Source organism: Callorhinus ursinus, unplaced genomic scaffold, assembly GCF_003265705.2.
Source record: "Callorhinus ursinus isolate GAN/ISIS: 27379988/994484 unplaced genomic scaffold, GSC_fseal_2.0 scaffold38, whole genome shotgun sequence".
NCBI lineage: Eukaryota > Metazoa > Chordata > Mammalia > Carnivora > Otariidae > Callorhinus > Callorhinus ursinus.
In genome coordinates, this window is record NW_027397100.1 from 10700829 (window position 1) to 10723735 (window position 22907).

General features: G+C 54.1%; 3 protein-coding genes across 4 annotated transcripts; all 3 read left to right on the plus strand.

The window, feature by feature from the left end:
- The first annotated feature begins 6275 nt into the window (after positions 1–6275).
- Positions 6276–11486, plus strand: FAM83C (family with sequence similarity 83 member C). The gene is made up of 4 exons (XM_025876644.2): positions 6276–6788; positions 8969–9136; positions 9352–9476; positions 10005–11486. Exons 1-4 carry the CDS (start codon positions 6276–6278, stop codon positions 11434–11436), a joined length of 2238 nt encoding a protein of 745 aa, XP_025732429.1. The 3' UTR covers positions 11437–11486.
- A 2254-nt stretch (positions 11487–13740) lies between these two features.
- EIF6 (eukaryotic translation initiation factor 6) lies at positions 13741–19364 on the plus strand. Of its 2 annotated transcripts, XM_025876645.2 has the most exons (6): positions 13745–14168; positions 14303–14388; positions 15775–15950; positions 16497–16673; positions 16875–17056; positions 19074–19364. In XM_025876645.2, the coding sequence occupies exons 1-6, from the start codon at positions 14062–14064 to the stop codon at positions 19081–19083; spliced, it is 738 nt and encodes a 245-aa protein (XP_025732430.1). In that variant the 5' UTR covers positions 13745–14061; the 3' UTR covers positions 19084–19364. The 2 variants fall into 2 exon arrangements, with proteins under 2 accessions (XP_073736612.1, XP_025732430.1); XM_073880511.1 differs by lacking the exon at positions 19074–19364 and having other exon boundaries at positions 13741–14168; positions 16875–17105.
- A 573-nt stretch (positions 19365–19937) lies between these two features.
- Positions 19938–21701, plus strand: MMP24OS (MMP24 opposite strand). Its single transcript, XM_025876133.2, has 2 exons — positions 19938–20045; positions 20123–21701. Exon 2 carries the CDS (start codon positions 20126–20128, stop codon positions 20309–20311), a length of 186 nt encoding a protein of 61 aa, XP_025731918.1. The 5' UTR covers positions 19938–20045; positions 20123–20125; the 3' UTR covers positions 20312–21701.
- The last annotated feature ends 1206 nt before the right edge of the window (positions 21702–22907 follow it).

The following is a 22907-nucleotide window of genomic DNA, read 5'->3' on the forward strand; positions in this document are numbered from 1 at the left end:
ATGGTCCTGAGAGGCTCACTCAAGGTTTCACAGGTGTGAACCAGAGCCATAGGCCTGTGCTGGCCCGTTTCTTCCCTAATTTTATCTCTCCCTGTGGCCAGAAATGGCTCCTTCACCTCCCAGTCACCATCTGAGAAAAAGCCTGCCGCAGGGCTGTACCCTAGTTGGGGATGGGGAGGTGGAGACATGGTTCCTCTAAAGTTCTAGAATGGGTCATGAGTGCTAAACCTCAAAACACTTGGCTTAACCTGTGGCTTATAATTATTTATGAGTCTGCCTTCCCCACTAAACTGTGAGTTCCTCCAGGGCAGAGACCAAGCCTTACTCATCTTTGGGACCATGGTGCTGGCCTAAAGGAGGCATTAAATACATGTTGGATGAACTGGATGGACAGAGGGAGAGGAGAAGAGAGGTTGGGATAGGATGGGGAGGGTGAGGAAGCTGGACCAGTAATGGGGCCTTAAGAGATCATTAGATAATATCCCCTCCCAAGTTCAAAATGAATTGAGAAATAAGACATAAGAGACAGACAGACGTGAAAACTGTTTTTTTACCAATATTTCTGACAAAGATGATTGAAGAGTGTAGTTTTCGCTCTCTGGCCAAATGTGCTTGTTCATAACCTCCTAAAACTTGGGGCACCTGCGTGGCTCTGTTGGCTGATCGTCCAACTCTTGATTTCAGCTCAGGTCATGACCTCAGGTTGTGGGATTGAGCCCCCATGTCAGGCTCATGCTCAGTGGGGAGTCTGCTTCTCTCCTTCTTCCCCTCCCCTGGCTCTTGTGCACATGCTCTCTCTTTCTCTAAAATGAATAAATAAATATATTTTTTAAAGATTTTATTTATTTGACAGAGAGAGCGAACACAAGCAGGGGGAGCGGCAGGCAGAGGGAGAAGCAGGCTTCCCATTGAGCAGGGAGTCCGATGGGCTCGATCCCAGGACCTGAGCTGAAGGCAGATGCTTACCCTGACCTGAGCCACCCAGGGGTCCCTAAATCTTTAAGAAAAGAAAATAACCTCCTCAAACTAACCATGCTCACCTCCACCCTCCCCCCCCCAAAAGAGCAGACCTCTCCCTCCCCACGACAGGGGCAGAACTTCCTCTGGAAGTTTACCATGTAGATCAATGAGGAATATGCTTTTTTTTTTTTTAAGATTTTATTTATTTACTTGAGAGAGAGGGTACATGAGAGGGGGGAGGGCCAGGGCCAGAGGGAGAAGCAGATTCCATCGGGCAGGAAGCCCGATGCGGGACTCGATCCAGGGACTCCAGGATCATGACCTGAGCCGAAGGCAGTCGCTTAACCAACTGAGCCACCCAGGCGCCCAGGAATATGCTATCTTTGCCTACAACAGAACTAAAAGGGGTGGGGGAGCGCCGAAAGATTCAGCCCAGCTCCTTCTAAGCCACCAGTCAGACAAGCCTCTTCCCTTGGAGAGGAAGGGTGAGTGAAGAGAAAAGAGGGGGCTGTCCTCTCACACCTCCCCCTCCGGGAAAGTAGAGTGGGAATTCCCTCCCTGTATGGAAATGCCAGTGAGGGCAAGTGTGTCTCCCCCGCCGTCGGATGGGATGAGGTGGATGAATGGGTGGAGGGGGGTTGAGGGACGGCAGACTCCATCATCCCAGTGTGTGCAGTCTAGACCCCGGGCACAGCCACCCTTCCAAGATAGAATGCCCAGATTCTCATTCCTGTGATCTGCCTGCCAGAATGCTCATCTGTGTGTGGAGAGTGAGGAGAGGCCCTTGCCTCCTATGTGCTGGACTAAGAGGCCAAATCTCAGAGCCACACTCCACTGACACAGCTAGAAGGCCATGTTCACATTCAGAGCCAGCCTTTGGCCTAGAAGGGGTGGAGACTGATGAGGGGAGTTCCTCTGGTTGCTGCTTCATTTGTCTTCAGGCCTCCACCAAGCCCCCTGCCCTTTCACGGCCTGAGAAAGCTCTAGAATCTAGCATGTACTGAACTCCTCCTCCTCTCAGGCACTTGCCATAGAATAGTCCATTTATTCCTCCCAAAAACCTGGTGAAGGAGGTGCTGTTGGTCCCATTTTACAGATTAAGCCACTGTGACTCAGAGTTGTGATTGTTCAATTTACCCATTAAATGCCAGAGCTGGTGGGGCCTCCCGAAGGCCTGTGTGGTGCTCAAGAACACAGAACCACACCCATCTGGGTTGTTTCTGGGAGTCTGGTGCTTCGGGTCACTCTCCGCTTGGGGGGCTGCTTCGTAAATTATCCTAAAACACAGCTCTAGGAATCTTGCCAACCTTGCGCCACTGTCTGTACAGAGAACCAGCAACTTAGCAAGGCCCGCCTCCGAGGGTGGCTCCCGATGGCGTTTCCCACAGCTCTTCCCCTGCGCCACAGCCCCCATCTTCCTTTGCAGCCATGCCCTCGCCCCTCGTGTCCTCCTGCTTGCCATTCTGCACGTCTTCAAGTCTTTCTCATCCTTTAATATCCAGCGCGGGGAGCCCTCACCGCGTGTTCCTGTGTCTCTAGCTCGCATGTCACTTCATCTTGATTCAAGGGATCTGGGCACACCCTGGCTCTTCTACTATCCCTGGCTGCTCGTCCCAGGAATATTGGCCCCCCGACCCAGCAGTGTCGACATTGGAACAGCCTGCAACTGAGGCGCTCACAGCCCACCCTCTCCTCCTACCAGCCCCACATGACAATCACCTGTCCAGGCGCCACATGGCTTACAAGAGACAAAAGACAGGGCTAAATGGCCCCCAGGATGGCAGAATGATGCCAGGCAGGCGCCTGACACATCTCCTGGACATGACAATATTTTTTGTCGTTTTAATAACAGTTATTAAGGGGACTGTGCCAACACACTGCAGCCAGGGGCTGGGCTTTGCTGTCTGTAGGCTCCTATCGTGCTGGGTCTCCACCCCGAGGCTCAGCCCCAAGGCCAGGATACACCTGTCTCCCCTCCCATTGCCCTTTACCCATCCAGCCCAGAGGAAGGGCAGCCAGTCTTGCCACCTGGGGAATTTGATTTGATTTACACGCTTCCATGATCAGGATGTCAGGGACACCTTGGGGCCCTTTTCACTTCAATTCAGTCTGCCCATCCCTGCCTCTCTCAGTTGAGCTCCCTTTGCACACACCCAGTACTGCACTCCAGAGTTAGGGTCAAAGACCCCTGCTGCTGCCCAGACGCTCATGCACACAAATAGATCTGCACCCAAACATGCACACAAGGATACATACACACATGCGTACACAGGTAAACACACACTGACATATGACTATTTAAAGACAGCCAAGCAGACATACAAACATCACAGATGGTATGTACACGTACATACATGCACAGGTATGGTTATTCATGGGCATGTGTATGAGTTGAGCCATATGAAATTATCAATATTCACTGTTTTCTTGTTTGTTTGTTTGTTATTACAAAAATAGAATCTAGGGATGCCTGGCTGGCTCAGTCGGTAGAACATGCGACTCCTGACCTCAGGGTTGTGAGTTCAAGTCCCACACAGGGTGTAGAGCTTACTTAAAAAAAAAGAGGGGGGGTGCCTGGGTGGCTCAGTCAGTTAAGTGTCTGCCTTCGGCTCAGGTCGTGATCTCAGGGTCCTGGGATCGAGCCCCATGTCCCATGTCAGGCTCCCTGCTCAGTGGGGAGTCTGCTTGTCCCTCTCTCTCTCTGTCCCTTCCCCTCACTTGTGCTCTCTCTCAAATAAATAAAATCTTTAAAAAAGAGAGAGAGAGAGAATCTAATACAAATGTGGGCATGGAAGGAAGTATACAAAAATCTAGAGCCAAATTTGTACACCCACATTTAAGCAGCATTATTCACAATAGCCAAAAGGTGGAAACAACCCAAGTGTCCATCAGTGGAGGAATGGATAAACAGTGTGGTATATACACACAATGGAATATTATTCAGCATTAAAAAAGAAGGAAATTCTGACTTCTGCTCCAACATGGGTGAACCTGGAGGACCTTATGCTAAGTGAAATATGCCAGTCACAAAAAGACGAATACTGTTTGATTCCACTTAGATGAGATGCTTAGAGTGGTCCTATTTATAGAGTCAGAAAGTAGAGTGGTAGTTACCAGAGGTTGGGGGAGAGGAGGGAATGGGGAGTTGGTGTTTAATTAAGGGTACAGAGTTTTGACTGGGGAAGATGAAAAAGTTCTGGAGGTGGATGGTGGTGATGGTTGCACAACAATATGAATCTACTGAATGCTACTGAACTGTATACTTAAAAATAGTTAAGATGGTAAACTTTATGTTACATGTATCTTGCCACAATTAAAAATAATTTTTAAAAAGATAGCCAAAAATATGTATCATCAGATAGATGGTGTAAACACAGAGCGATAAACACAGGAACTCAGCAACACAGAAACGGGCTGCCTCCCCTCCCAGCAGCACTTCTCCAACCCAGATAAGGCCCTGGTTCTCCCCCTAAACAAATCTGGAGATAAGGCCTTAATGAAGGCCCTGCCTCCTTGGATACCCCCACAGCTCATTACCCTCCCACGGTCTGGCTCTGCTTACTCAACCTCCTGCCCCTCACGCAGCCTCCCCTCCCCTAGGGAAGGGCCTCCTTAGAGCACCTGGTGCTCCAATTTCTGCCCCTGCCCCCAGAATGTGATGGAATGGCCCAGCATTTCACCTCCTGGCCTTACCCTGACCCCTGGGCTCCTCCCTTCTAGGTTCCTCAAAGACAAAGCTCCAGCCCCATTCCTCTTTGGTCCCAGGGCCCAGCTCGACATGGGAACCCCTAAATCCCTCTGCCCCCTGCCATGCATGTGTTAGGCCCTGTGTGAAACTGTGGACAGAGGACCTGTGTCTGGTCTGAACATGATCACAGACCAGATAAAGCGAGTGCAATCAGTTATACAAGGTTGTGAGACACGGTGTTCAGTCTCTTGCTGTCCAGGCCATCCTCATCAGAGTTCGTTCCTCCTTAGAAGGGGGGCACCTCAAGCTGGTACTGTGCACTGTGGTGACCACGTCTGCCTGGCCTGTCTCCCTAACTGCCATCTGCTGAACCCCTCTTCTCCAGAGCCTCTTACTCATGCTACTGAGGACTCTGGGATTCTGGCCTTTGTTGGGGGGCAGAGAACGGAAACCTGCCTGCTCTGTTTGCCTCCTGACCTCGAAGGTGCCCCTCATCCTCTGAAAACTTTCTTCCTCCCCTGAGTTGGGGAGGAGGGCTGTGGTGTGGCCCACACCAGGTCAAGAGCATCCCTGGAGTGGAAGGTGTTGGAAACATAGCCATCTGGAAACAGCATTTCTCAGGTGTGGGCCTGGGCGCACTGCCCCCAGCGGCGCCGGGATGCGTATAAAAAGCAAGCTCCAGAAACTTACTCAGACTTTCTGGATTTGAATCTCAGATGGGTGGAGCCTGGGGATCTGCCTTGTAACATTTCCCAGCTATTCCCAGGGCCTAGGGTGAAAGTCACTGCTCTAGATCCTTGGAGGATGGGCTCAGAACCAGAGTGGGGGTTGGACAGGGGACTGCGAGTGTCACAGTTATGGAGGTAGAGCCATTATGGGAGCAGAGAGTCCCGGATGGGGGACAGACAGGTGTTGATGTTGACAGTTCTGTGTGACATTCTGTTCGGTTCTTATTTAGGGCCTGTGTGCAGGTGTGTCAAGGCTTGGGTTATCCACCATGCTTTGGGGTTATTGCTAGTCTCTGAATTAGCATTTAGGCCTGTTTACATGAGTTTGATCAAAATGTGTGGTCTGCATATGTCAGCCTATACTCTGTGTGTCAACCTGTCTGCTTGTGTGTTCACGCCTTTATCTCCATGTCTTGAGTCATTTATCCACCCTGGTGTGTATATGCGTGTGTGTGTGTGTGTGTGTGTGCACGTGTGTACGTGTGTGTCCCTGAGCAGGCCTGAGTCCCTCTGGACCATAATCCAACCTCCCTGGGGGCCCTGGAAGGTCAGGGTTTGGAGGAAACTTGCTAGGAGCCTGGTGGGGATGGGGCAGATGATGCTGGGTGGGGCCAGGGTGGGGGTGGGCAGAAGTGTGTGCTAAGGGCCTGGCACCGCCATTTCCCTGGGTGAGCGAGTCTCAACAGCAGGTAGACAGGTGAGGCTGATCTGACAAGTTCTAGAGGCCGGGGGCAATGGGGCGGAGCATGGCTCTGACTTAGGGTGGCAACAGGTTGGGGGCCCTGGCACACAGAGGGCGGGCGGGCAGGCAGTGGTTCTCTTGGTTGAGAGCAAGGGTGCAGCCCCAGGGTGCAGGCCATGGAGCCTGCTGGAGGCTGAGGGCAGCCAGGCGGGCAGGCATGTTTGGAAGCCTAGGGCCTGGGGACTTGGGAGCCCAGGGCATGGCGGGACCCCTGCGGGGCCGGGTGGAGGAGCTGAAGCGGCCGTGGTGGCGGGAGGCCTCACCGCTGGTGCTCCAGCACAGTGAGGCTGCCCGGCTGGCAGCCGATGCCCTCCTGGAGCGGGGCGAAGCTGCCTACCTGCGGGTCATCTCTGAGGAGCGGGAGCTGCCCTTCCTGAGTGCCCTGGACATGGACTACATGACCAGCCATGTGCATGGGGGCCCTGAGCTCAGCGAGGCCCAGGGGCCAGAAGCTTCAGGGCCTGACCGCCTCAGCCTGCTCTCTGAAGTCACCTCGGGCACTTATTTCCCTATGGCCTCCGACATAGATCCCCCAGACCTGGACTTGGGCTGGCCTGAGGTTCCACAGGCCACGGGCTTCAGCCCCACCCAGGCTGTGGTCCACTTCCAGCGGGACAAGGCCAAGAACATCAAGGACCTTCTGCGTTTTCTCTTCAGCCAGGCCCGCACGGTAAGGGCCTTATCTTTTCAGACATTCATTTCACAGATGTGGAAACTGAGGCCCAGGGAGGGAAAGGGACCAACCCAAGACCATACAGCAGCTTAGGGGCAGCACTGGGACTAGAACCTCTGCTCTAGAGGGTAGGCATGTGTTTTATTTACCTTGGTAACCCCTTGGCACTCAAGAACATTAGTCCACAAACATTCTGGAAATGGATACAAAATTGTGCATATTGCAGGAGGGATCCTCTGCATCTTTCTTGGGACAGGGTCCATGGCCTTCATCAGATTCTCAAAAAGGTTTTTGATCCCAAACTAAGAATTCTAACCTTGGTGAACATTTGAGTCACTGCCTTGACCTACAGAGGAGGAAACTGAGGCCAGAGAGGGGCTGGAACTTGCTCAGGGAGGTCCAGTCAGTTGGTGAAATAGAGTTCAGGGGGAGAGAAAGGGGTCCTGACTCAGGCCCTGGGCCCAGGCTCGACCCTGCCTCCTGGTGCATATCCCCAGCTGCATCTCACCCTTCACCCACTGCATCTCCAGCTGGGCCTGAAGCAGGGAAGGGTCACTGGTACCTGGGCCTCAGCATGGCATTGGAGGGCTGGGCTTTCAGTTTTGCACCAAAAGGGAAGAGGAATGGAGGCTTCTGGGCTCAGGGATGGGGAGCAGGGGCTCGGGAGAAAGAGAAGCAGAAGAGCTGGTATAGGTGGTTGGTACCTGGGAAGTCTCCAGCCACAGACTAACATAGCTTCACTCCTGAGCTCTGATCTCTGACTCAGGAGGCAGGGAAATGGATCAGATGACCCCAGGAAGGGTTTGAGGTGAGTTAGACTCTGTCTTTGTCTGGGGGAGTGGCCCAGAAGGTGCCTGCTGCAGAGATCAGGAGCCAGCATGCTGGGATCTCACGGATACCTCCAGAGCCTCCCTAGCAAACCTGTCTGTGCCCCAGGCGGGGGAGGGCCAGGCCTGATTGGCACTGGGAATGGGGTTATTAGTAAGGTGGCTTTGCTGCCGTCACTCCTGCCCCTTTGATCTTCCCTGCCTGGCCTTCTTCCCCCCACCTCTGGCTAGGCCTGTGCCAAAGAGGCATCCTCCAGCACTTTGCCTCCTTACCCCCATCTAGACCCCCCCTACCCCCACCCTCTGGGCCAGGAGCCATGCTTCTACTCTGGGCTGCCACTGACTCTCAGAGTGACCTTGGGAAGTGCTTCCTTTTCCTGTGGGCTATGTCCTTGTTTGCTGAGCAGGCAGGAGGAAGGGAACATTTCTTGAGTGCCTGTCATGTGTGGAGTATTTTCACATCTAAGCCCCAGAACTATGACATATAGCTATCATTGTCCCCATTTAACAAGATGAGATTGAGGCCTGCAGAGGTAAAGCAACTCGCCCAAGGCTGCATCACTAGGAAGTAGCAGAGTGCAGATTCGAACCCCATTCTGTCTGGTTCCAACACTGGGGCGCTTTGCCTTGCACCTCTTGCCTCTCAGCCTGGACGATGAGACCTGGTCTCCCAGCACATATACGCAATGGGAAGAAGGGGCAGCTGGGGACTTGATGGTGCAAGGGGTTTTTCAGGGCTTCTCTGAGGCAGTCCATTGGAGGAGGAGAAAACACGCCCCAGCCCCACAACTGAGCAGAAAACTTGGTCCCCCCTAGCGTGAGGGAATTGAGGGAGTCCGTGGGTAAAGGATACCATGCCAGACCTCTGCAGCTTCACAGGGAAACTGAGGCAGGTCTGGCAAAGGGCTTGAGGATCCCAATAACCATGGCTTGCAGCTCTAATTCTTGAGGAGGGAACCTCCAACAGAGCTAGGCCTGGAGCTAGTGGGAGAGTGTGAGGGCCTGCACTGGGAATCGGGGTCTGGGTTCTGCTTCTGACTCCCCTGCTGTGGGCCTCAGTCTCCCCACAGTTATCTTTGAGAAGCTCATGACAGATGAACACTCTATCCTCAAAAATATGCACACAGAAACTTTCAAACATATTCTGGGCATTCAAGACAGAGGAACCTCCCTGTGTCTAAGTGAAGAACTCTTGAGCTAGGTTGTTGCTAAAGGCCCTTCCAGTCCAGATGTTCTCCCAGGCTCCAGCCTCCCGATATTAAGCCCAGTTCTCTTTTCCTGGGACCCCCGCTCCTAGCCCTGGGCTGGGCAATGTTCTGGGCAGGGCTGAGATTACCCTACATCCCCCAGGTGGTGGCTGTGGTGATGGATGTATTCACTGACATGGAGCTTCTGTGTGACCTCATGGAGGCCTCGAGCCGGCGTGGTGTCCCCGTCTACCTGCTTCTGGCTCAGGAGCACCTCAGGCACTTCCTGGAGATGTGCTACAAGATGGACCTCAATGGGGGGCACCTGCCGGTCAGTGGGGGACAGGGGCAGTAACCAGGGGGTGGAGCAGGGAGTTGGGGAGGGCAGAAGAGTCAGTGGGGTGGTCAGTAAGCATTGGGGGTCCAGGGGAGTGGGCGACTGAGTTCTCTTAGGTGTTTAAGGTTAAAGACTGCATGGGATTTGGATAGGGCTTAAGCCCCATTCTCTCAAGATCACCACCCAACCCCCCTCCATCCTTGGCCCAGAATATGCGTGTGCGGAGCACGTGTGGGGACACATACTGCAGCAAGGCAGGCCGTCGCTTCACGGGGCAGGCCCTGGAGAAGTTTGTTGTCATCGACTGCGAACAGGTGGTGGCAGGCAGCTACAGGTGAGCGTGTGGCACAGGGCAGAAAGGGGCCAGGGGCTGTGCCACCGGCTGGGGGTGAGGGCACCGGGGATCTGGCAGCTTGAACTGGCCTCCCTCCATCCAGCCCTTCCAGCGTGGACTGAGCAGCTACCACGAGCCGGGCATTGTGCAGGGTGCCAGGGATGGTGTGGGGAGCAAGACAGCCCCAGGCTGGGCCCTGGAGGAGCTCATTCTGTGGAAGGATTGCTTGAATGCCTTTGGCATAGAAAATGACTGTTGTTCCTCAGAACTGGAGACTTCAGGGAATCTTGCCCCCAGTCCATTTTACAGATGGGTGAGTTGAGGCCCTGAGATGGGAAACCATGGGCCCAAGTCCTCTAAGCTGAGCTTGGATTAGCACAGACTCTGAAGTCAGAGCTCTGCACCCCTCCCCCCTCATTTGGGTCCTCAAGGTGGTGGAGTTGTCTTGATATGCCCCCCTGGTTTTGACCCCTGCCTAGCCCCAGGCTCCTGCACTTTGCCTTCTGACCCTGACCTTCTGCCCCCCAGTTTCACCTGGCTTTGCAGCCAGGCCCACACTAGCATGGTGCTGCAGCTGAGAGGCCGCATCGTGGAAGACTTTGACCGGGAGTTCCGGTGTCTGTATGCCGAGTCTCGGCCTGTGGAGGGCTTCTGCGGTGGCGAGGATCCCGTATCTCCTAGGGCACTGTGTCCTCCCCCAGCAGCCCTGGGCTTCGGGCCCGGTGTGCCAAGCCCCACATCCTCCTCACCCTCCAGCACCAGCTTCAGCAGCATCAAACGCTCACCTCTAATGGGCCACTCCTCTTACCTCACTCCACAGGGAGGTGGTGGCTGCAGTGACATGGGTATGGGGTCCTCAGCCCTTGGCCCTGCCCGCCGCGAGGCCAGTGGCCAGCCCTCTCCGCAGCGCCAGCTGTCAGACCCGAACCATGCCTCCCTGCTAGGGCCCTACAGGTCCAATCTAGGCAAGCTGGGCACGTCCCCATGGTCCCAGTCCTCTCCTGCCCTCAATCACAATGGTGTCAGCCCCCTGACCCTAGCAGTGGGGTCGCCTCTGCTTGCTCTCCAACGCCCCCTCCTCCCCTCCGCCAATGCTGTAGCCCTGTCCCGGCTCCCAGAGAATGGGCTCCTGGGAAGCCAGGAGTGTAGCCCCCAACGAAGTCGCTGGGTACCTGGCACAGCCCTGGAGACAGTGGAGGAGAAGAAGGTGTCTCTGAGTCAGAGCCATAGCCAGTTGGATCTCCTTGTCCCCTTCCCCAGAGCCAGAGAAGCTGGAGGCCCTGATTCTGGGGTTAGCCCCAACTCGGGCTCCCTCTGGCCTGGAGAGCAGGCTCCAGAGGGCAGGAAGTTGTCCCCAAACCAGAGATACAACCAGCTGGATCTCCTGCCCCAGACCCCGGGTGCTGGGGGTACCCCCGAGTCAGGTTCCCCCAGACCTGGCAATCGAACCCCAGAGGACAAGAGGCTGTCCTCAAACCACAGCCAACTGGACCTCCTGGTACAACACCCCAAGGCTGGGGGCTCCAGAGTGCCCCCTGAAGCCAGCTCCTCAGCCAGGGCTGGCAAGCAGCGTCAAGATGAGCGACGACGGACCCTGGGCCACAGCCAGCTGGACCTCATCACAAAGTTTGGCCCATTCCGGGGTGAGGGGCCTGGGCCCAATGGTCTCCCCAGACCAAGCCCTGCTCGAAAGGCTGGAGTGGGCTCAGGGGATGAGAAGCGGCTGACCCTGGGCCACAGCAAGCTGGACCTCATCACCAAGTATCATCAATTGCAGGGTGCCAGGCAAGGACCTGAGCCTGGCCTTCCTGGGGGCCCCACAGGGGGACATCACAATGGCAGTAACAATGGCCTGTTTGGGGATGAGAAGCGGCTGACCCTGGGCCACAGCAAACTGGACCTCATCACTAAGTACAACAAGTCCAAGTTCAAGCTGCTCCGAAGCCGCTTTGAGTCTTAGTCCTACTCCCAGCAGCGACGTGTCCCTCTTCCATCTACTTAGACTCTAGATTTACCTAGTTTCCAGGCTCTGGGGTACTCCAGCAGGGGCTGCATGGGGAGCAGAGGGTGTCCAGAAGCCCAGGTTAGACACTCACTGGGCTCAGGATTGTTTATGCACACACACACACACACACACACACACACACACACACACAGAAATGGAACCCACAGTACCTGCCATTTGCCAATGTGCTGTGCATTTCACACTGGTTAATTCTCATCCTTCATCCTCACAATATCCTACAAGATAGACCTCTAGTAGGTATACATTTCTAAGGTCATAGATATTATCTTCCCTATTTTATGAATGTGGAAGCTGAGGCCCAGAGTTTCATGGCTTGCTTGGAATCAGATCCAAGTCAATGGGAGAGCTAGGGCCCAAACCCATGTCTCTGACTCTTACGATTGTGTTTTTGCACAGGGTACACTATTATCAACAGTTCACATGTCCCCATGCACACAAAATATGCACATCACAGAGATGCCCCAAATGCCTACACAATACACCAACAGGGTTCACATCCACAAACTGCTCACCCATAGACACACAGTAAGTACACAAAGGTCCATGTGATAAACCCAAACACCCAGAATTCTAGTTATAGGTACTCAATAAATGTTATATGGCTAAATGAATGGCTACACAAAATATATGCATTCAGTGCACACTGTAGACCCATCAGGATCCACAGATGATATGCATACACACACACACACACACACACACACACACACAGCCATGCACACACAAACCAGTATCTTCTTTGACCTAAGCTGTGTACCTGGCCCTGTACTGAGCATACCATAGGGCTCACAAGTGAATCAGACTCAGTCCCTGGGAGACAAGGAATAAATGCATAAACTATTGGTGGACAAGACAGAACTATATCTAACTAAAGGCTAATCAGTGACAGGACGATGGAGAAGGAAGGACGGAGAGTGGTGGTGATGGTGGAGTGGTGAGCAGTTTCAAAGGAGGCAGCCTTCGAGCCAGGCATTGAAGGATGGGGAGGATTGGACAGATGGAGGAAAGAGGAATTTCTGGTAGAAGGAAACAAATGAAGAGAGGCCAGGGAGAGGACTGGAGGAGTGCGTCTGAGATGAGCTGGGAGGATGTAAAAGGCATGGATACTCAGACTCTGATGCATGCATGCATGCACACACATCATTTTGCTGAGTGTCCCTGGAAGCACAGGCTTTGACAGGTTCTACGTCCTTTTCCGGACCTCACCACCTGCCTGAGAGAGTTGTCACAATACAAATCAATAAAGGCAGACATGCTATGACTCAGTAGCAGCCTGGTGTATTCTGAGAAAGGCGGGGTTATGGAAATGCACGTTGAGGGCTGGGAAAGGGCACCATTCAGTCCAATTATGGAGGGCTCCCTGAGGGAGAGTGGATGGCAGCAGAAGGGCTGGGGCCGGGCCGGGGGTGGGGGTAGGACAGGGGCTCCAGGCCCCCTTTACCCTCATTGTGACATTCTTAGAGGCCCTGGGGCTTTTGTGGATTCTACAAAATGTAGATCAAGTTCCTCTCATCCATGAGATCAGGTCCCTTGACTGCCACCATTTATCTCGGGGGCAGAAAGTGGCTGCTGACTGAGTGATCAAGCACATGTAAGGGGCACACAGTGGCAGCCAGTCAGGACCCACACCGTTGCCCATCTGGACCCTCCCTAAGACGCGGTTTCATCCACCCTCCCCTCTCTCCAATACCTTCTTCAGCCTGGTTTCTTCTACTTCTCTGGCCACGCCTCCTTCTCCAGCCTTTGTCCTCGTCTCATTTCTCCCCATTGGACGCCTCCATGGGTGACCTCATCCACCCCAGGCTTCAGCCCCAAATCTCAGTCCTCACTCTCCCCTGGGCTCCAGATCTGGCCTGGACGTCTGTCTCGCACCTCACGCTCGGCCTGTCACCTTCCTCACTCCTGCTCTTCCTCCTTAGGCTTTACTTCAGTAAATACCTCCATCATCAATTCTTCGTTTCTCTGCGAGACATCCCTGGCTCCTCCTCTCTTATGCCTCGCATCCAACCAGCCCAGGTCTCGGTCAATTGTATCCCCTAAAAAGCTCCTGAAGGAATGGATGGATGGACGGATGGATGGATGGATGGATGAATGGATGGATGGATGAATGAGAGCATGCTTGGGGCGGGGCCAGGTGGGGTCCGGACCGGACCACTTGCAACCACGGAGTCCGCCAGGGGGTGGAGCTACGGTGGCCGCCTGCGTGGCTGGTTGCGCCTAGAGCTCCCGGAAGTCTCCCTGGGCGGAGGCGGAAACGGAAACCTACTTAGGGCCGAGTAGAAGCCTTTGCCGCGTGCGAAGGTTGCGGTCGCTTGGTGATCCTGTGTGGAGGGATACCGGAAGGGACAGGTCCGGGCTTCCCTCATCGTTAGTGGTAGGAGCCAGAGGATTCGGGGCTAGAGAGTCTAGAGAGGCCCAGTGGGCGGGACCCGAGATTTGAGGGGCCGAGAGGGGCGTGGTCGCAGCGGGGCCAGAGGGGCCGAGGCCGGCGAACCCGGACCCAGGGCCGGTAGAGGATCCTCGGGCCCTGAACTACCGGTCCCGCAGCCCTTAGGCCTCATGGCGGTCCGAGCGTCTTTCGAGAACAACTGTGAGATCGGCTGCTTTGCCAAACTCACCAACACCTACTGCCTAGTGGCCATCGGAGGGTCAGAGAACTTCTACAGGTGCGGCGGGAGCCCCGGGGCACGCGGACAGTGGGGTGGCTGGATGGCGGGGAGGGTACTGGGAGTCGGGGGCTCTGGCAGAGTGAGGGCTCACGCCCCTCAGCCCCGTAACCACTGAATCCATGTTCCTACAGTGTGTTCGAGGGTGAGCTCGCCGATACCATCCCGGTGGTGCACGCGTCCATCGCCGGCTGCCGCATCATCGGACGCATGTGTGTGGGTAAGCCGGCTGGAAGAGGCGGAGCGAAGGAGTGGAGCGCCCAGAACCTTTAATTGTAGCCTTGGAGGGAACCCCGACTGACCCTGTCATTTCCAGGCTTTCATCCACTATCTCCAGAGACTAGAGAATCTCTCAAGCCTGGGCCGGACCCAGTTAAAGTGTCGGCAGATCTGACACTGGCGAAGGCTTCGGGATCATAGAATAACAACACTTAGTGCTTTCACTCTTACACTTGATTTCTTTCCTTCTTCACCCAGATACTGGCGGGTAGGGGCATTATTGCTTAATCTGACTAATGATGAAGCTAAGATCCAAAGAACCCAAGTGACTCACCAGGTTCTACACCTAGTGTGAGGGAACATTGAAATGTCATCTCTCCCTTGCTCCTGACTCTGGGCATGTTGCTTCCTCTGAGGGTCCAGTTCCACCACTACAAAATGACAAGCTAAGATTCTGGGTCATCCTATTCAGTTGTCCATTTAAATCGTAAATCCCCTTTACCATGTCTCTGAGTGGCATCCCCATCCTACGCCCCTACTTCCCATCACTGTTGAGTCTGGCCATTGGTCTTTTCTTTGAGCTGGATCTGTCTCACTGTCACCCCTTATTTCTTTACTGTCACCCCTTAGTGCTAGTTCTGTTCATTGAGGCCATATAGGAGTTTGTTCTTTTATTTTTTTATCATAAGCCTGATGACCTTGGCCTCTGAGTATTTTCTTATTCGGGCCAGACACTCTCATCCCTACTCATGACCTTTGGACTTGATGCTGGGTGTTTTTTTTAATAATGTGGGTAACTCAGAGTTCAGAAGTTCAGAGTTGTGTTCTTGCAGTGGTAGGCGGAGGTTTAGTTATTGTTGTCACAATATAATTGTAGTTTGTTCATTCTTATTGCATTTTGTGTAAGTATATACCACAGTATATTCAACCATTGTGTTCACAGTAGGCGTTTGGGTAGTTTTCGGTTAGTTCTTTTTTTTTTTTTTTTTAAGAATTTTTATTTATTTATTTGACAGAGAGAGAGAGAGCACAAGCAGGAGGAGTAGCAAGTAGAGGGAGAGGGAGAAGCAGGCTCCCTGCCGAGCGAGGAGCCAGATGTGGGGCAACACAAGTTCCTCTTGATAGTCCTGGTCCCCCAGGGTTGATGATGGCAGAGTGGATGGGGTGTGTTGGGATAGATTCCTGGGCTGTCTCTGGCCTACCCAGTGGGACTCCTGGTCCCCCTGGGTGTTGCATGGATCAGTAGGTTGGTGGGCTGGGTTTGGGCCTAAACCTTTCCTGGGAAAGCTAACTGGGCTGGATTGTGTCTTCAGCCCCCTGAGCTTCGCAGGCATCTTGTGTATTCGTGGTCCATTCCTGCCCCACCTCCTAATTTCGGTCTCTCTAGGGAACAGACACGGTCTCCTGGTGCCCAACAACACCACTGACCAGGAACTGCAGCACATTCGCAACTGTCTCCCAGACTCAGTACAGATCCGGCGGGTGGAGGAGCGGCTCTCAGCCCTGGGCAATGTCACCACGTGCAACGACTATGTGGCTTTGGTCCACCCAGACCTGGACAGGGTAAAGTAGCCCAATTTGGCCCAGGAGTCACAGGACCAGCCTAGTCAGTGGTTAGTCACTGTTCTTGCCTATCAGGCAGGACTTAGGGGTGTCTCTTGTGGTTTCTCTTTATACGTGGGCTCTCTCATGTCAGGCATTCATTGGATAGTGGTAATAGAGGCCTTCTATGGTGTGGTCAGTGCCAGAAAGAAGCTGAGGAGGGTATTAATCCTTCAGAATCAGGGAGACAGACCCATCCTGTCCTGCAACCAACGCCAGGAGGGATAATGGACAGTTGAACTCTTAAGTGTGGGAAGAGGGAAGAGAGTGATGTGGAGACCAGTCTGTCTGCTCAGGGCATGCACAGATATTAGGGGCTCCGTAGCGGGTCTAGACCCTGCTCCAAGCTATACTCCCTCATTTTTCTGTGCGAAGCTTCCATACGCAGCTACATAGCAGAGGAATGAGGGGCCTAGGGAGCCAAACCCTGGGTGGTTCTGGGCATGGAGGGCCCTGGGTTTCTTGACCTGCAAGTTCTGGGCTGAGTACCGTGCCTTTGGCTAACAGGAAACAGAAGAAATCCTGGCTGATGTGCTCAAGGTGGAAGTCTTCAGACAGACAGTGGCTGACCAGGTGCTAGTAGGAAGCTACTCTGTCTTCAGCAATCAAGGAGGCCTGGTACATCCCAAGACTTCAATCGAAGACCAAGATGAGCTGTCCTCTCTTCTTCAGGTCCCCCTTGTGGTAAGCGTTCCTTTCTCAGACCTCTGCCTCCTGCTGAGGCAGATCCTTTGCCCAGTGTTAGGGATCGGAGTTATTACCCATCACAGTTTGCAGTTGGGTTTGCAGGGCAGGGAGCAGCAGGGTTTGGGGAACGTCCTCATCAGGGAGCGGCAAGACTTTGGCTTTTGGTGCCATGATCCACACTGAGCCATCCCTTGGCAGGCAGGCACTGTGAACCGAGGCAGCGAGGTGATTGCCGCGGGGATGGTGGTGAACGACTGGTGTGCCTTCTGTGGCCTGGACACAACCAGCACAGAGCTGTCAGTGGTGGAGAGTGTCTTCAAGCTGAACGAAGCCCAGCCGAGCACCATTGCTACCAGCATGCGGGATTCCCTCATCGACAGGTGCGTGGGCCTCTCTTCTGCCTTTGGAGGGTAGGGGAAGGAGAAGCCACCTAGAATGGGAGCCACACTGCGTTCATACCGGTAGGTTCTCCTCGTGTGGGAGGGCACACCTGCAGCGCTGCTGAGGGGTCACAGGGCACAGCAGGCAAGCACTGCCTGAGTATCTGCTTATCGCCATCTCTGAAGGCTCAGCTCAGCAAAGCTTCCCTCTGGGCCATCTTATTTTCTCACCATGTTGTTTTTGTTGTCTGTGGCTGCTTGTGTGTCCATGTCCCCAGCCAGCAGCCCAGAGCCTGAGACAAAAAGCTCTTTACAGAGGAAAGGAGGGGAAGCTGCTCTTAGGAACTGAGGAGACCCTAAGGGGCTTGTTGGGGGTGGGGTTGCATCAGAATCACAGTCATCTGGATTTTTATGGGTTTAAGAGAAAAGTGGGTTCTTGGGCCCTAACCCTGGAGAGTCTGGGGTGTGAGGCTCTGGAAGAGCAGCAGGTGTGGATATTCACCCTTGAGGGTTCTTCTCAAGGCATGCCACCTCCCAAGTATCACAGGAGTCTTTATGAGGATACGAACCCCATAGTAGAGCAAGCACTCAGTAACAGAGTCCCTGCTTACAACAGGCAAAATTACCCTTCATTCTCCCTTCTTCATTCATTCGTTCACCTGATGTGCATTGAGCCCTGTTCCCTAAGTGTCTCAAGAAGCTCCAGTGAGACACTCTGGTATCCAGAAAGGTTTTGTGGAGGACACATCATTTAGTCTGGACCCTGGGGGAATGAGTAGGTATTTGAATACGCAGAGATGGAGGGGGGCTGGGGGGATGGAGCACTTCAGACAGACCCCGAGATGGGAAAGTATGGCAAGTGTGAAGGGGAAAGGTTACATTGCCGGAGTGTCAAAGACCCTAAATGCCCACATCAAGAAGTTTTGACTGTAGGCCTATGATTTTGACCTTTAGTCTCTGTTGAGCTGCTTGTTAATGTAGATTCCTGGCATCACCCCTCACTTACTGATTGCCTCGGTCTGGAGTGAGACCCAACCATGTGTGGTTTATTTTAATAAGTTTCTCTGGGTGATGCTGATGGGGAATCAGCACTGGGAGAGCAACTGAAAGGGTCTGAATGGGAAAGTGATACCAGTGGTTTTGTCATTTGTTCAGTAACTTTTTTTGAACATCTACTATGCCATTCATGATAGTGATGAGTAAAATACACCCTCCCTGCCCTTGTGGAACATAGAATCTTACAAAGAAGACAGTATGTACACAATCATTTAATTAAAGAACAAAATTTAAAACCTCTTAGCAGCCTAAGAACAGAAAGAAATTTCTGCAACCTGATAATTGGTACCTACTAAAAAACTACAGCAAATGTTGTATTTAATGGTGAAACTTTAGAAGCTGCTCTTAAAGTCAGGCAGAATTGTCCACAGTCCCCAGCACGGGTCAGCCTCTGGTGGTCCAAGCTCATGCAGTTAGGTAAGGTAAAGAAGTGGGTATTAGAAAGGAAGAGCCAAAACTCATTGACCTCCTTTGGTTTTGAACCCGTTGATTCGAGGTGCCCGTCAGAGCTCATGATGACAGGGTCAGGTAGGTGATTAGAAATAGGTTTTCTAGTTTTACAATTGTACACATAATTATTACCTCCAGGAAGAATGTTCTGGCCCTATTCCTGCCACTGGGGGATTTGTGGTCTGGGCATGTTCCTTCTCTTGAATCCCCTTACTCCCTTCTCTGATGTTTGTTGGACTTGACTTCTGAGGTTCTGGTTTATGATGGATAAGTTTGAATAAATTTTGAGTTGAGTGGCGAAGGAGTTACTTTTAGTTTTTAAGCACTGAGAGTCCTAGACTGGATTGTGACTCAAGGAAGCAGTGTAATCTGGGGGTGGGGGGCTCTGAGTGTGGCTCTTTAGGGCTGAGCTGGAACAAAGGGGTAAGGGTGGAGGCAGACATCTTAAGAATAAAGGGTGAGGTGTGCTCTGAGAAGCACGTACTGACAGTGTTTCTTCTTCTCTCCCTAGCCTCACCTGAGTCTCCTTCCATGCTGTTCTGTGGGCTCCTGGCTCTGGACTTTGGCTCCCTCCATGCCCCACCCAGTCTGTTTTGGATGCTGGCAGGGAGTTGGCAGAGAGCTCACTGGGACTGAGTGGCTGGATGCCCAGCGTTTCACCTGTGCCCATCTCCTGAATCTACAGTTACTGCAAAAATCTGCCATGTTGTGCTGTCAGGCCTTAAGGGCTCCTGACTGACTGCTCTGTTTGCTGTACCACCCCCCCCCCATTAAAGGGCAGCTGCCTCTGGTTATTCTTGAATGTGTTGTTTGGGGGCCTCTGCCTGCAACCCTCCTTCCCTAGCATTGTTCTGGGGGAAAGTGGGTAGGATGCACACACACACGTCAGTTTCACAATCTCCCACCCTCCAACCCCCATGATCAGGATGGGTGGCTTCCTCCCAGGGCAAGAGGAAGAAGCTCTACTGTAGTTCTCGCATTTTCCACACAACTTAAGCCTCATACTTACGGGCTTAAAGGGATAAGAATCTGTTCCAGCTCTCCGCTGGGCCGGTATGAAGACCTATAAGGGGTCTGAGGCACCTGGCTACACGGCGGTCTTGTCTCCTTGGACCGAGGTGGACGGAGGTCGCTAGCCTGGCTGCCAGGTGCCCTGGACATCCTCAAAACAACTTCCCTTAGTAGCTTCAGTCGGTGTGGGAAGAAGCATCCAGCGGAGTCGTTTGTGTTCCCGGGTTGTGTGCGGGGCGGGGCCCGGGACGTTGGAGCGGCATTGGCCGGTGGCTGGTGGGTGGGGTCGGGTCTGTCGGGCCCGCCCCCGGGGTCTGAAGCTGCGCCGCGGCGGCCGGGAGGCGGGGCCGGGGGGGGGGGCAGGCGCGCGGTGAGGTCACGACGCCAGCCCCTCCCGGCGTCGCTACGCTGACCAGCGGAGCGCAGACGCCGGCGCTGGGATTCTGGAGACCCGCGGCTCCGGCGGCGCGAGGTGAGGGCCGGGCTGGAGCGGGGCGGGGAGCCTGGGTGGCTTGCGGCTGGCCCACACCTGACGGCCTCTCTTTGCAGACCATGGGCGCTCGGCTGAGCGGCGGTCAGGGCGCCCCGGAGCAGGTGCAGCCCCAGCCCCAACCTCAACCCCAACCCCAACCCCAGCCCGGGGCGCCCGAGGCCCCTGAGCGGCCCCAGCCTGAACCTGGTCCCTGGGGGCCGCTGGACGATGTTCGCTTCCTCATCGCCTGCACCTCCTGGTACTGACAAGCCGCCCTCCGCAGTTACTGCTCGCCGCCAACTGTCGTTCTGTCCGCCTCACCTGGTTCGTCTCTTGTGGTCTCTTTCCATCCCCGGTGCCCAGGAGACGCTCGGAGAGTCGGGGAGGTCACGGAGGACCATGAATGGGGCACCGGCTCGCCTCTAGCTGCTCCTTGTTCGCCTCTCAGCCTGCACCCAAACCAGCTCAAACCTTCGTGCTCACCCCCACCCCGTAGCTTCTTAAGCGGTCTGGGTCCTGGGGCAGCCCTCCCCGGCCCTGGGTTCCAAAACCATGCCAGGACTCCTGGTAAGACCCCAAGACTGCTGACCTGACCTCCTCTCGTCTGTCCCTTATTGCTGAGAACCGGGCTTTTGCTTTAGTCTTTGGTTATGGCGCCATGTGTCTTGGCTTCAGAGAAGACCTAGCCATGGTAACCCTCCCCATACTCCTCCTAAGAGAGGTTGCTCTGTCATCCTGGATCTCAGTGAGGCATAAGCAGGCTGTGTTCCAGGAACCCCAGTAACACTGGGCCTCCAGGGCCAGCCTTTTGGAGAGAGGAGACGTGATTGCTGGGCTGGGAGATGAGATGCATGGGACAGTTCCCAGACACCCCAAAGCCCCTTGTTCCCCTTCTCCCAGAAGCTTCTGAAGGCCACTCCCAGAACCTGATTCTTGTTCCCATAATCCAGGGAAACAACACACTCTGTATTTTTGTTTTATTTAGAAATGATTTAAAAAACATTATACAAAGGCTGATCAGTTTAAAATGTGACCGACACTGAAATGCTGTGATGTTCCCCAGGCCGAGGGAAGCTGGGCTCTGGGGTCCCCAGTGCTGTGCCCCTCTGTCTGCCCGCCCTGTCCTGGGGTGATGGACAAACAGATGACCACCAGACAGGAGAATCCGAGATTGGAAGCCTCCAGGCTGAGCCCTCTCCGGGCCTGGCCCTGTATCCCTCACATCTGCAGCCTGTGCTGGCCTCCATCTCTTGCTCTTTCTCAGCTGGCCTCGGTAGTCCCAGGAGCCAGTAGGGAGCCTGGGGAGCCTAGAGCTTTCAAGAAGTGAGAGCACCAACCTGAGGAGTGGAGAGGGACCTAGAAGGGGAGAAGGGAGGCCAGGAAGAGATGGATAAAAGAGACCCTTCTGATCTCATCTTGGACCCTAGAGGTGTCCATAGGTGGGGACCCAAGGCCCAGCCAGCCCACCCGATGGCCTGGGCAAGAAACAACCTCTCTGTGCTTCATTGGAGGGCACGGTGAAAGGTACCTTAGGCTTCCCAGGGCCTACACAAGTTTCATGTGAGTGGACAGGTATGAGCTAATAAAGTGCTTTGCAAAGTATAAAACACTATACAAACCTATGAATCACTAATATCTCTGCAGTTGTTCCCCACCCGCCCCAGGGAGCCCGCCCTTGGCCAAAATGAGAAAAAACAGAAGGATGATGACAGGGAACACAGTGGACCCACATAGGTGCCTCTGGGACAAGAGAGATTTTGCTCAAGACAGCTCCCAGGGCAACAGTAGTCCCTGTCTGCTACAGGTTAGGCCAACCCAAAGCCTAGCGGCCACAGGGAAGGGGCAAGGCCCATGCAGGCTCAGAGGGCCAGGATGGCATCTGAGGCTCTGCCAGCACCCTGAGGACTGATACCTCCTTTTGGCTTTGGCAGAGAGCCAGTGGGCACCACTGAACCCACTGGTCTTGCCTAGGGCTCTTCAGCGACAAAGGGGGCTGCCTCTACCAAGTTGAAGAGAGGCAAGCTGAGCCCTAGGAATTCCTGCCAGAGACAGTGAAGGGTGGGCCCCTAGCATTGGGACCACTACCAGTTGGGGGTTCCCTTTTCCAAAGAGCAGTGCAGGATGATGGGCCCAGTGAGCTGGGTTAGCAAGGGCCAAGCTTGTTATAAACACTGCTTCCAGGCTAAGAGATTGAGTTGGCCTCAGGGTAGCTGGGGGTGTGGGCTCTGAACACTTCAGAAGGCTGCCCTGGGCCCATTACCCCAAAGCCATGAGAATGTTGGCCTGGAGCCATTTCTGCTGCACCTAACGCACCTAACATCAGGCTGAGCCCCAGACCATAAGCCACAGGGCCGGGGACTGGGGGAGTGGGGGAGAGGGGCAGGGGAGTGGAGGATGGTCATAACTCAGATCAGCCTCCAGAAATAGGGTCAGCTCCTGCCCCAGCCCTTTAGCATCATGAGCAGAATCCAGCTCCTGGGGTGTCTGGGCGCTAGAGTGGTCTTAGCAGCACCTTGGTCCTTATCTCCTGGGGAAGGGCCGGCCACGCTGGCCTCACCACCAAGATAGTCACCTCTAATTCACCTAACGCCTCAAGCAGCCTTTGCAGAATGGGACTTTTAAAACAGTAGTGACAGGACATTTAAATATTCACGATGTGACAGCTGGGTCCTTGTCAGACCCAGCTGGGCCACAGCACTGCCTGCAACATGTGACCCTAAATCCTAGGTCTCAGACGAGACCCTGATGTGTGGAGCGGGTTTCCTGAGGGATCTGCTGCATGCCAGCAGGGGAAACCCAGGCTTGTTGCCTACCATGTTGGCAGCAGGGGTCTTGTAGCCTTGGAGGACAGTGGAGTGGGGG